Below are 13,977 nucleotides of genomic sequence, written 5' to 3' on the forward strand. Positions count from 1 at the left end.
ACACTATCTATGGAGTCTTAGTGTGTACTGACTCTAAGTAATCTTTCAAGGGCCTCTAGAAGTAACTAGGAGGTCAGTAAGATCGTTGTAAGTAACCTGACGTCAATCTCAAGACATCTAGAAGTAACTAGTGAGTCTGTAAGATCGTTATAAGTAACCTGACGTCAATTTCAAGACATCTAGAAGTAACTAGAAATCTGTAAGATCGTTGTAAGTAACCTGACGTCAATTTCCAAACATCTAGAAGTAACTAGGAGGTCTGTAAGATCGTTGTAAGCAACCTGACGTCAATTTCAAGACATCTAGAAGTAACTACGAAGACTGTAAGATCGTTGTAAGTAACCTGACGTCAATTTCAAGACATCTAGAGGTAACTAGGAGGCCTGTAAAATCGTTGTAAGTAACCTGACGTCAATTTCTAGACATCTAGAAGTAACTAGTGAGACTGTAAGATCGTTGTAAGTAACCTGATGTCAATTTCCAGACATCTAGAAGTAACTAGTGAAACTGTAAGATCGTTGTAAGTAACCTGACGTCAATTTCGAGACATCTAGAAGTAACTAGTGAGTCTCTAAGATCGTTGTAAGTAACCTGACGTCAATTTCCAGACATCTAGAAGTAACTAGTGAGACTGTAAGATCGTTGTAAGTAACCTGACGTCAATTTCAAGACATCTAGAAGTAACTAGGAGGTCTGTAAGATCGTTATAAGCAACCTGACGTCAATTTCAAGACATCTAGAAGTAACTAGGAGGTCTGTAAGATCGTTATAAGCAACCTGACGTCAATTTCAAGACATCTAGAAGTAACTAGGAGGTCTGTAAAATCGTTATAAGCAACCTGACGTCAATTTCAAGACATCTAGAAGTAACTAGGAGGTCCGTAAGACATTCAGTGCTAGTGGTAATTAATGTTACAGACCCACACACCTACCCAGCAGATCTTACGATGTTTTAATCTCTCTTACAGCGAGAATGTGCTGAGCTGAGAGGAAAGATGTGCAGAAGTGACTCTGACTGCAGGTGTTCAGGACTGTACCGCTGTAGTAAGGCCAGATGTAAAGTCTCCAGTAAACTGCCAGGTAAGTCAGTTGTAAGTCAGCTTTTTGTCAGCTGTTAGTCAGCTGTTACGTGGGGTGTTGGTAAATTATACACACACATACACTCACACACACACACACACACACACACACACACACACACACACACACACACACACACAATTACAACCAATTACAGTTGGTGTCCCACAGGGAAGTGTCCTTGGCCCTCTTCTCTTTCTCCTATACATAAATGACCTTCCAAATGCTTCGCAATTACTCAAACCCACACTATTTGCAGATGACACTACATACGTCTTCTCTCACCCGAGCCCAGTCACACTAGCCAATACTGTAAACACCGAATTACAGAAAATATCTACCTGGATGAGGACTAACAAACTTACACTAAACATTGACAAAACCTACTTCATTCAGTTTGGTAACAGAGCTACAGATGTACCTCTTAACATAATGATAAACGGATCACCTATCACAAAACTAACAGAGGGAAAATTCTTAGGAATCCACCTCGATAATAGACTCAAATTTCATACACATATACAACAAATTTCTAAGAAAATTTCCAAGACTGTAGGCATACTATCGAAGATACGGTACTATGTTCCACAGTCAGCCCTCCTGGCCCTATATCACTCACTTATTTACCCCTATCTCACCTATGGAATTTGTGCATGGGGCTCAACAACAACTAACCATCTCAGACCACTAATTACCCAACAAAAGGCTGCAGTTAGAATGATAACAAATTCTCACTACAGGCAGCACACTCCACCAATATTCAATACACTAAACCTACTCACCATACAAAACATCCATACTTATTACTGCACCTATTACATACATAGAACACTTAACTCTGATATTAACCCTCCCCTCAAACATCTGCTTGCCAACCTCAACAGAACACATGACCATAACACAAGGCACACATCACTCTTTGATGTTCCTCGTGTCCATCTCACACTATGTAAAAACTCAATGCACATAAAAGGCCCTAAAATCTGGAATTCATTACCTGTAAATATAAAAGAAACACTACCTGTTTATAAATTCAAGTCTCTTCTCAAAGTTCACTTACTCACCCAAAACCAAATAAATACTGAATAACTGAACCATATAAATTGTATATCCTAAATGTTACTCACAATTATATCACACAAATGTTAAACCTAACTTTGTTATTTTTTTTTTTAAATACACTACCTGAATGAACAACAATGCAAGCAACCATAGGACCTGTCTTTGTAATACTCATTTGTATTTTATAGTTATCTGTTTACAATAATGTTTTATCACTGATTACATCATTGCTTAGTTAATCTTAAGTTAATTTTAAGCCAGCCCGTAATGCTATGCATATAAGTGGCTTTGGCATGCTGCTCTTACCTGTATTTTTTGTACCTCTGTATGTGTGCTCAAATTACTAAATAAATAAATAAATAAATAAACACACACACACACACACACACACATGGGTCCTTAGAGAAGGAGCAGAGATGCTGTGCGTGCCTCTAACCACAATCTTCAACACATCCCTTGAAACTGGGCAACTACCTGAGAAATGGAAGACAGCTAATGTAGTCCCCATATTTAAGAAAGGAAACAGAAACGAGGCGCTAAACTACAGACCTGTGTCTCTGACATGTATCGTGTGCAAAGTCATGGAGAAGATTATCAGGAGGAGAGTGGTCGAACACCTGGAAAGGAACAAGATTATAAATGAAAACCAGCATGGGTTCATGGAAGGCAAATCTTGTATCACAAACCTCCTGGAGTTTTATGACAAGGTAACAGAAGTAAGACACGAGAGAGAGGGGTGGGTAGACTGCGTTTTCCTAGACTGCAGGAAGGTTTTTGACACGGTTCCCCACAAGAGATTAGTGCAGAAGCTGGAGGATTAGGCGCATGTAAAAGGAAGGGCACTGCAATGGATAAGGGAATACCTGACAGGGAGGCAGCAACGAGTCATGGTACGTGAAGAGGTATCACAGTGGACGCCTGTTACGAGCGGGGTCCCACAGGGGTCAGTTCTAGGACCAGTGCTATTTTTGATATATGTGAACGACATGATGGAAGGAATAGACTCTGAGGTGTCCCTGTTCGCAGATGACGTGAAGTTGATGAGAAGAATTAAATATGACGAGGATGAGGCAGGACTGCAAAGAGACCTGGACAGTCTGGACATGTGGTCCAGCAACTGGCTTCTCGAATTCAATCCAGCCAAATGCAAAGTCATGAAGATTGGGGAGGGGCAAAGAAGACCGCAGACAGAGTATAGGCTAGGTGGACAAAGACTACAGACCTCACTCAGGGAGAAAGACCTTGGGGTGACCATAACACCGAGCACATCACCGGAGGCACACATCAACCAAATAACCGCTGCAGCATACGGGCACCTGGCAAACCTGAGAATAGCGTTCCGATACCTTAATAAGGAATCGTTCAAGACACTGTACACTGTGTATGTTAGGCCCATACTGGAGTATGCAGCACCAGTCTGGAACCCACACCTGGTCAAGCACGTCAAGAAGTTAGAGAAAGTACAAAGGTTTGCAACAAGGCTAGTCCCAGAGCTCAAGGGAATGTCGTACGAGGAAAGGTTAAGGGAAATCGGACTGACGACACTGGAGGACAGAAGGGTCAGGGGAGACATGATAACGACATATAAGATACTGCGGGGAATAGACAAGGTGGACAGAGATAGGATGTTCCAGAGAGGGGACACAGGGACAAGGGGTCACAACTGGAAGCTGAAGACTCAGACGAGTCACAGGGACGTTAGGAAGTATTTCTTCAGTCATAGAGTTGTCAGCAAGTGGAATGCCTAGCAAGTAAAGTAGTGGAGGCAGGAACCATACATAGTTTTAAGAAGAGGTATGACAAAGCTCAGGAAGCACAGAGAGAGAGGATCCAGTAGCGATCAGTGAAGAGGCGGGGCCAGGAGCTGAGTCTCGACCCCTGCAACCACAATTAGGTGAGTACAATTAGGTGAGTACACACACACACACACACACACACACACACACACACACACACACACACACACACACACACACACAAGAGAAACCACGGTTGAAATACTCGGAAGAATACAAGAGGGTGTTCCTAGACAAAGACAGAACACAAACAGAACGACAGCAGCTGAGGGAGAGGACAAAAAAGCGAAAGGAGCTAGGAAAGGAGACAAGGATGGAACCAGCAGAGGTCAGTCAGAGCAGAACAGAACAGCAAGGGCAAGCACACACACAACTATTCTCAGAACCCCACAACCTATCACACCATCCCAACACACACTACAATCCATACCCACAGCCTCCACCCAACACCGAGCTATAGAATCCCACAGTATGCTACCAGGTCTCCCACCCTCACAGGCCCCCCAAACCACAGTGTTGGAAAGGAAACTGAAGGTATGGTACACAAACGCTGATGGAATAACAAATAAGTGGGAGGAGTGGCACGAAAGAGTCAAAGAGGCATCACCGGACATCATAGCTCTCACAGAAACCAAGCTTACAGGTATGATAACAGATGCCATCTTTCCAATGGGATACCAAATCGTGAGGAAAGACAGAGAGAACAGGGGGGGTGGAGGAGTGGCATTGCTGATCAAAAATCGCTGGAAGTTTGATGAGCTGGAGAGAGGAGACAGCAGAGAAGAAAGTGATTACATAGCGGGAACGCTTCACTCTGGCGGTCCCAAGGTGGTAATAGTAGTGATGTGTAACCCACCACAGAACAACAGCAGGCCAAGGCAAGAGTACGACGAGAGCAATAGAGCGATGGTTGATACACTGGCTGCAGTGGCCAGAAGAGCTCATGCATGCAGGGCAAAGCTCCTGATCATGGGTGACTTTAACCACAGGAAGATCGATTGGGAGAACTTGGACCCGCATGGGGGCCAAGATACATGGAGGGTTAAGATGATGGAGGTGGTACTGGAAAACTTCATGTACCAACACGTAAGGGACACTACAAGAGAGAGAGGAGAGGATGAACCAGCAAGGCTGGACTTAGTATTCACCTTGAGTAGTGCAGATATCGAGGGCATCTCATATGAAAGACCCCTTGGGGCCAGCGACCATGTGGTTTTAAGCTTCGAATACACAGTAGAGCTACAAGTGGAGGGAGAAGCAGGAAGGCCAGGACGAATGAAGTCAAACTACAAGAAAGGGGACTACACAGGAATGAGGAACTTCCTGAACGGGGTTCAGTGGGACAGAGAACTGGCAGGGAAGCCAGTTAATGAGTGATGGAATATGTAGCAACAAAATGCAAGGAGGCTGAGGAGAGGTTTGTACCCAAGGGTAACAGGAGTAATGAAAAAGCTAGGATGAGCCCATGGTTCACCCAAAGGTGCAGGGAGGCAAAAACCAAGTGTGCTAGGGAATGGAAGAAATATAGAAGGCAAAGGACCCAGGAGAATAAGGAGATCAGTCGTAGAGCCAGAAACGAATATGCACAGATAAGAAGGGAGGCCCAAAGACAATATGAAAACGACATTTAGCGAAAGCCAAATCTGACCCGAAACTGTTATACAGCCACATCAGGAGGAAAACAACAGTCAAGGACCAGGTAATCAGGCTAAGGAAGGAAGGAGGAGAGACAACAAGAAATGACCGTGAAGTATGTGAGGAACTCAACAAGAGTTTCAAAGAAATGTTCACAGAGGAGACAGAAGGGGCTCCAGAAAGACGGAGAGGTGGGGCACATCACCAAGTGCTGGACACAGTGCACACAACCGAGGAAGAAGTGAAAAGGCTTCTGAGTGAGCTAGATACCTCAAAGGCAATGGGGCCAGATAACATCTCCCCATGGGTATTGAGAGAGGGAGCAGAGGCACTATGTGTACCCCTAACAACAATATTCAATACATCTATCGAAACAGGGAGATTGCCTGAGGCATGGAAGACAGCAAATGTAGTCCCAATCTTTAAAAAAGGAGACAGACATGAAGCATTAAACTACAGACCAGTGTCACTGATATGTATAGTATGCAAAATCATGGAGAAGATTATCAGGAGAAGAGTGTTGGAACATCTAGAAAGGAATGATCTCATCAACAGCAGCCAACATGGTTTCAGGGACGGGAAATCCTGTGTCACAAACCTACTGGAGTTCTATGACATGGTGACAGCAGTAAGACAAGAGAGAGAGGGGTGGGTGGATTGCATATTCTTGGACTGCAAGAAGGCGTTTGACACAGTTCCACACAAGAGATTGGTGCAAACACTGGAGGACCAAGCAGGGATAACAGGGAAGGCACTACAATGGATCAGGGAATACTTGTCAGGAAGACAGCAGCGAGTCATGGTACGTGGCGAGGTGTCAGAGTGGGCACCTGTGACCAGCGGGGTCCAACAGGGGTCAGTCCTAGGACCAGTGCTGTTTCTGGTATTTGTGAACGACATGACGGAAGGAATAGACTCTGAGGTGTCCCTGTTTGCAGATGACGTGAAGTTGATGAGAAGAATTCACACGATCGAAGACCAGGCAGAACTACAAAGGGATCTGGACAGGCTGCAGACCTGGTCCAACAATTGGCTCCTGGAGTTCAATCCCACCAAGTGCAAAGTCATGAAGATCGGGGAAGGGCAAAGAAGACCGCAGACGGAGTACAGTCTAGGGGGCCAGAGACTACAAACCTCACTCAAGGAAAAAGATCTTGGGGTGAGTATAACACCAGGCACATCTCCTGAAGCGCACATCAACCAAATAACTGCTGCAGCATATGGGCGCCTAGCAAACCTCAGAACAGCATTCCGACGTCTTAATAAGGAATCGTTCAGGACCCTGTACACCGTGTACGTTAGGCCCATATTGGAGTATGCGGCACCAGTTTGGAACCCACACCTAGCCAAGCATGTAAAGAAACTAGAGAAAGTGCAAAGGTTTGCAACAAAACTAGTCCCAGAGCTAAGAGGTATGTCCTACGAGGAGAGGTTAAGGGAAATCAACCTGACGACACTGGAGGACAGGAGAGATAGGGGGGACATGATAACGACATACAAAATACTGAGAGGAATTGACAAGGTGGACAAAGACAGGATGTTCCAGAGATTGGACACAGTAACAAGGGGACACAGTTGGAAGCTGAAGACACAGATGAATCTCAGGGATGTTAGGAAGTATTTCTTCAGCCACAGAGTAGTCAGTAAGTGGAATAGTTTGGGAAGCGATGTAGTGGAGGCAGGATCCATACATAGCTTTAAGCAGAGGTATGATAAAGCTCACGGCTCAGGGAGAGTGACCTAGTAGCGATCAGTGAAGAGGCGGGGCCAGGAGCTCGGACTCGACCTCTGCAACCTCAACTAGGTGAGTACAACTAGGTGAGTACAACTAGGTGAGTACACTCACACACACAATGTATATACACTGGGAGGTGTATATCTCAGTGTATATACACTGGGAGGTGTGTATCTCAGTGTATATACACTGAGAGTTGTATATTTCAGTGTATATACACTGGGAGGTGTATATCTCAGTGTATATACACTGAGAGTTGTACATCTCAGTGTATATACACTGGGAGGTGTATATCTCAGTGTATATACACTGGGAGGTGTATATCTCAGTGTATATACACTGGGAGGTGTATATCTCAGTGTATATACAGTGGTAGGTGTATATCTCAGTGAATATACACTGGTAGTTTATATTAATCAGTATTTTATATATTAAAGTATTCCTGACTGGTGGTGACCAGGTGACCTGCAGCCTTAATGACCCTGGTGTAGTAGATAGACTTTAAACCCCATTAACCAACCAACCAGTCTTAATGTCCCTGGTGTAGTAGATAGACGTTAAACCCCATTAACCAACCAACCAGTCTTAATGACCCTCGTGTAGTAGATAGACTTTAAACCCCATTAACCAACCAACCAGTCTTAATGACCCTCGTGTAGTAGATAGACTTTAAACCCCATTAACCAACCAACCAGTCTTAATGTCCCTGGTGTAGTAGATAGACGTTAAACCCCATTAACCATCCAACCAGTCTTAATGACCCTGGTGTAGTAGATAGACTTTAAACCCCATTAACCATCCAACCAGTCTTAATGACCCTCGTGTAGTAGATAGACTTTAAACCCCATTAACCGACCAACCAGTCTTAATGACCCTGGTGTAGTAGATAGACTTTAAACCCCATTAACCAACCAACCAGTCTTAATGACCCTCGTGTAGTAGATAGACTTTAAACCCCATTAACCAACCAACCAGTCTTAATGTCCCTGGTGTAGTAGATAGACTTTAAACCCCATTAACCAACCAACCAGTCTTAATGTCCCTGGTGTAGTAGATAGACGTTAAACCCCATTAACCAACCAACCAGTCTTAATGACCCTCGTGTAGTAGATAGACTTTAAACCCCATTAACCAACCAACCAGTCTTAATGACCCTCGTGTAGTAGATAGACTTTAAACCCCATTAACCATCCAACCAGTCTTAATGACCCTGGTGTAGTAGATAGACTTTAAACCCCATTAACCAACCAACCAGTCTTAATGACCCTCGTGTAGTAGATAGACTTTAAACCCCATTAACCAACCAACCAGTCTTAATGACCCTCGTGTAGTAGATAGACTTTAAACCCCATTAACCAACCAACCAGTCTTAATGACCCTGGTGTAGTAGATAGACTTTAAACCCCATTAACCAACCAACCAGTCTTAATGACCCTCGTGTAGTAGATAGACTATACATTCTGTATTCTCTCCTTGTATACCTGATGCTGTAATGTTGTCATGTCATGTCATGTCGTCATGTTGTCATGTCATGTCGTCATGTTACAGTGGTGGAAGACAGCCTGGGAGCCTGGTTTAGTGGACCAGTGGAACAACCCGAATTGGGCGTGTGGAACCCACATTAAGTCTACCTTCCAACTACGTCTACCCACGCCCATCCACGCCCATCTACAGCCACGTTAACCACGCCAAACAACAGCAGTAACAGCAACAGCAGATCAGCCACCATTTCCCAACAAAAGATTTGAGATATCTCTAATAACGACCATTTATTTCATTTTTTAGTTACCCTCCCAACTTTAAAAGGCCCTTATTTAAGGGGCCTTTTAAGGCTTTATCTATGAAAGGTTAATTCTCTGGTAACCGGTTGGGTTTCGATTTATTAGCCGGGTTATTATCCAGGGTAGGCTACAGTCTATTAACCAGGCTAGGCTACAGTCTATTAACCAGGCTAGGTTACAGTCTATTAACCAGGCTAGGCTACAGTCTATTAACCAGGCTAGGTTACAGTCTGTTAACCAGGCTAGGCTACAGGCTATTAACCAGGCTAGGCTACAGTCTATTAACCAGGCTAGGCTACAGTCTATTAACCAGGCTAGGCTACAGTCTATTAACCAGGCTAGGCTACAGTCTATTAACCAGGCTAGATTACAGTCTATTAACCAGGCTAGGTTACAGGCTATTAACCAGGCTAGGTTACAGGCTATTAACCAGGCTAGGTTACAGGCTATTAACCAGGCTAGGTTACAGTCTATTAACCAGGCTAGGCTACAAGTTCCTTGTAAGCAGTAGACACTATACATACGTATCAAAACGATTTGGAGGTCACTTCTTATCCAACTTCTCAGTTTAAACGAATAATGACGCTAACATATCTCCAAAGAGGTGTCAGCACCTGTCATGTCTAAGATATGACAAGAGAGGTGTCAGCATCTGTCATGTCTATGACAAGAGAGGTGTCAGCACCTGTCATGTCTAAGATATGACGAGAGGTGTCAGCACCTGTCATGTCTAAGATATGACAAGAGAGGTGTCAGCACCTGTCATGTCTAAGATATGACAAGAGAGGTGTCAGCATCTGTCATGTCTATGACAAGAGAGGTGTCAGCACCTGTCATGTCTAAGATATGACGAGAGGTGTCAGCACCTGTCATGCCTAAGATATGACGAGAGGTGTCAGCACCTGTCATGTCTAAGATATGACAAGAGATGTGTCAGCATCTGTCATGTCTAAGATATGACAAGAGAGGTGTCAGCATCTGTCATGTCTAAGATATGACAAGAGAGGTGTCAGCACCTGTCATGTCTAAGATATGACAAGAGAAGTGTCAGCACCTGTCATGTCTAACATATCACGTCAGATCTGGGCATATCACGTTCATATCGCGTTTAAAACATGTTCGCTTCTGTGAAATATTGTGTGCTGAAGCCTAGTGTTTACTAGGCTTTGAAGCTTAATGTTTACTATTCTTTGAAGCCTGGTCTTTACTAGTTCTTAGAGCCTAGTATTCACTAGTCTTCAGAGCCTAGTCTTCCTAGATTTTGAGTTCTATAGGCCTTCGTTTCTATTTCTCTAAATTGACATCCTGGCGGGATATAATGACATCCTGCCTATAGAATGATTGATGTCTACGTAGGCCTACTAGATGTCACATATATATGTCTAAACATATCTCTGACTAGGGCGAAAAAAAATGATTTATTGTACATATTTTGTCTTGTACAGGAGAGAGATGTAATTTAGGCTGCTGTTGGGGGTCGATTTCCCTTTAAGAGGTGTTGTCTGTGGTTTGTGTTGTAGGAGTGTTGGAGATTCTGTTGGGGATTGACTTTGTGTTGCAAGGGTCTTGTGGGAGAGATATTCTTGAAGGGAATTGGCCAGTACTTTGTGTCTGGCTTCAAGGGCCAGTTATTGGAGACCCTGACAGTTTTTTGTGTCTGGCTTCAAGGGCCAGTTATTGGAGACCCTGACAGTTTTTTGTGTCTGGCTTCAAGGGCCAGTTATTGGAGACCCAGACAGTTTTTTGTGTCTGGCTTCAAGGGCCAGTTATTGGAGACCCTGACAGTTTTTTGTGTCTGGCTTCAAGGGCCAGTTATTGGAGACCCTGACAGTTTTTTGTGTCTGGCTTCAAGGGCCAGTTATTGGAGACCCTGACAGTTTTTTGTGTCTGGCTTCAAGGGCCAGTTATTGGAGACCCTGACAGTTTTTTGTGTCTGGCTTCAAGGGCCAGTTATTGGAGACCCTGACAGTTTTTTGTGTCTGGCTTCAAGGGCCAGTTATTGGAGACCCTGACAGTTTTTTGTGTCTGGCTTCAAGGGCCAGTTATTGGAGACCCTGACAGTTTTTTGTGTCTGGCTTCAAGGGCCAGTTATTGGAGACCCTGACAGTTTTTTGTGTCTGGCTTCAAGGGCCAGTTATTGGAGACCCTGACAGTTTTTTGTGTCTGGCTTCAAGGGCCAGTTATTGGAGACCCTGACAGTTTTTTGTGTCTGGCTTCAAGGGCCAGTTATTGGAGACCCTGACAGTTTTTTGTGTCTGGCTTCAAGGGCCAGTTATTGGAGACCCTGACAGTTTTTTGTGTCTGGCTTCAAGGGCCAGTTATTGGAGACCCTGACAGTCCTTTATACTGGCTTCAAAGACCTTTTATTGGAGACCCTGCCAATCCTTTATACTGGTTTCAAGGACCTTTTATTGTGAGACCTCAAGCTAGCCCTTTGCTCTGTTTGCTATTTAATAACATTGTGATGATTGATGGAAGACATCAGTGGAAGGTGTGGCCATTGTTGATGTCAGGAGAGTGAAGAAACGAGTAGTGTGACTCCAACATTAGCAGCTACAGCATCAACACCTACAGCAGCTACCCCTACAACAGCTGCAGTTACAGCAGCTAAAACTACACCAGCAGTAACAGATACAACTGTAGTAGGTACAACGGTAACAGATACAGCTAGCAGAGTACAGAGTACCCACGTACATACCTGCCTAACATCTTACCCTATCTTGACCTACCTTACTTCTTAATTACTTGTTAATTAATTGTTAATTAAGTTCAAGCTTTGTACAGTACACCATATAAACATTTAAGAATACAAGAAATGCCATGGGCCATGTATATATATATATATATATATATATATATATATATATATATATATATATATATATATATATATATATATATATATATATATATATATATATATATATATATATATATATATATATATATATGTATATATATATATATATATATATATATATATATATATATATATATATATATATATATATATACATATATATATATATATATATATATATATATATATATATATATATATATATATATATATATATATATATATATATATATATATATATACATATATATATATATATATATATATATATATATATATATATATATATATATATATATATATATATATATATATATATATATATATATATATATATATATATATATATATATATGTGTATATATCAGTGTGCATCAATGTATATTATTGGAAATGCTTATGGAGAGAGTTTATCTATCTACCTGTCTATCGGCTGGGTTTTTAATGTCCCAGGAGAGTCGATTTATATAAAAATTTTATATATATATAAATTCTAGATGTTTATATGTACTTCAATGACCTGAAAATCATGTCAGGTGATACATGTCAGGTGATACATGTCAGGTGATACATGCCAGATGATACATGTCAGGTGATACATGTCAGGTGATACATGTCAGGTGATACATGCCAGATGATACATGGTAGGTGACACATGTCTGGTGATACGCGCCAGGTGATACATATCAGGTGATACACGCCAGGTGATACATATTAGATGATACATGCCTGGTGATACATGCCAGGTGATACACGCGAGGTGATACATATCAGTTGATACATGCCTGGTGATACATATCAGGTGATACATGCAAGGTGATACACGCCAGGTGATACATGCCTGGTGATACATGTCAGGTGATACATGCGAGGTGATACATATCAGTTGATACATGCCTGGTGATACATATCAGGTGATACATGCAAGGTGATACACGCCAGGTGATACATGCCTGGTGATACATATTAGATGATACATGCCTGGTGATACATGTCAGGTGATACATGCCTGGTGATACATGCCAGGTGATACATGTCAGGTGATACATGCCTGGTGATACAGGCCTGGTGATACATATCAGGTGATACATGCAAGGTGATACACTTCAGGTGATACATGCCTGGTGATACATATTAGATGATACATGCCTGGTGATACATGCCAGGTGATACTTGCCTGGTGATACATATCAGGTGATACATGCCTGGTGATACATGCCAGGTGATACATGCCTGGTGATGCATATCAGGTGATACATGCCTGGTGATACACGCCAGTTGATACATGCCTGGTGATACATATCAGGTGGTACATGCCATGTGATACATGCCTGGTGATACATGTCTGGAAATACATGCCCGGTGATACATGCTTGGTGATATGCGCCAGGTGATAAATGCCTGGTGATACATGCCTGGTGATACATGTCTGGTGATACATGCCTGGCGATACATGTCTGTGGATACATGCCCGGTGATACATGCCCGGCGATACATGCCAGATGATACATGCCTGGTGATACATGTCTGGTGATACATGTCTGGGGATACATGCCCGGTGATATATGCTTGGTGATACGCATCAGGTGATACATGCCCGGCGATACATGCCTGGTGATACATGCCAGATGATACATTCCTGGATATACCTGCCAGGTGATACATGCCTGGCGATACATGCCGAGTGATACATGCCTGGTGATACATGCCTGGTGATACATGCCGAGTGATACATGCCCGGTGATACATGCCAGGTGATACATTCCTGGAGATACGTGCCCGGTGATACATGCCCGGTGATGCATGCCTGGTGATACATGCCGAGTGATACATGCCCGTGATACATGTCTGGGGATACATACCTGGTGATACATGCCTGGTGATACATGCCCGGTGACACATGCCGAGTGATACATGCCTGGTAATACATGCCAGGTGATACATGCCTGGTGATACATGCCCGGTGATACATGCCAGATGGTATATGGCAGGTGATACATGCCAGGTGATACATGCCAGTTGATACAT

At 43.0% G+C, this 13,977-nt stretch overlaps 1 protein-coding gene across 2 annotated transcripts in view; it reads left to right on the forward strand.

Moving 5' to 3' along the window:
• Window positions 1-11,909, forward strand: part of LOC128704602 (uncharacterized) — a 179,375-nt gene extending 167,466 nt beyond the window's left edge. For both annotated transcript variants that reach the window (XM_070079606.1, XM_070079607.1), the window contains exons 3-4: window positions 969-1,080; window positions 8,857-11,909. In XM_070079606.1, the coding sequence (XP_069935707.1) occupies window positions 969-1,080; window positions 8,857-8,933 (189 nt within the window). In that variant the 3' untranslated portion in view covers window positions 8,934-11,909. The remainder of the gene's footprint in view (window positions 1-968; window positions 1,081-8,856) is intronic.
• The last annotated feature ends 2,068 nt before the right edge of the window (window positions 11,910-13,977 follow it).

The sequence above is a fragment of the Cherax quadricarinatus genome, chromosome 100 (genome assembly GCF_038502225.1).
Source record: "Cherax quadricarinatus isolate ZL_2023a chromosome 100, ASM3850222v1, whole genome shotgun sequence".
Taxonomy (NCBI): Eukaryota; Metazoa; Arthropoda; class Malacostraca; order Decapoda; family Parastacidae; genus Cherax; species Cherax quadricarinatus.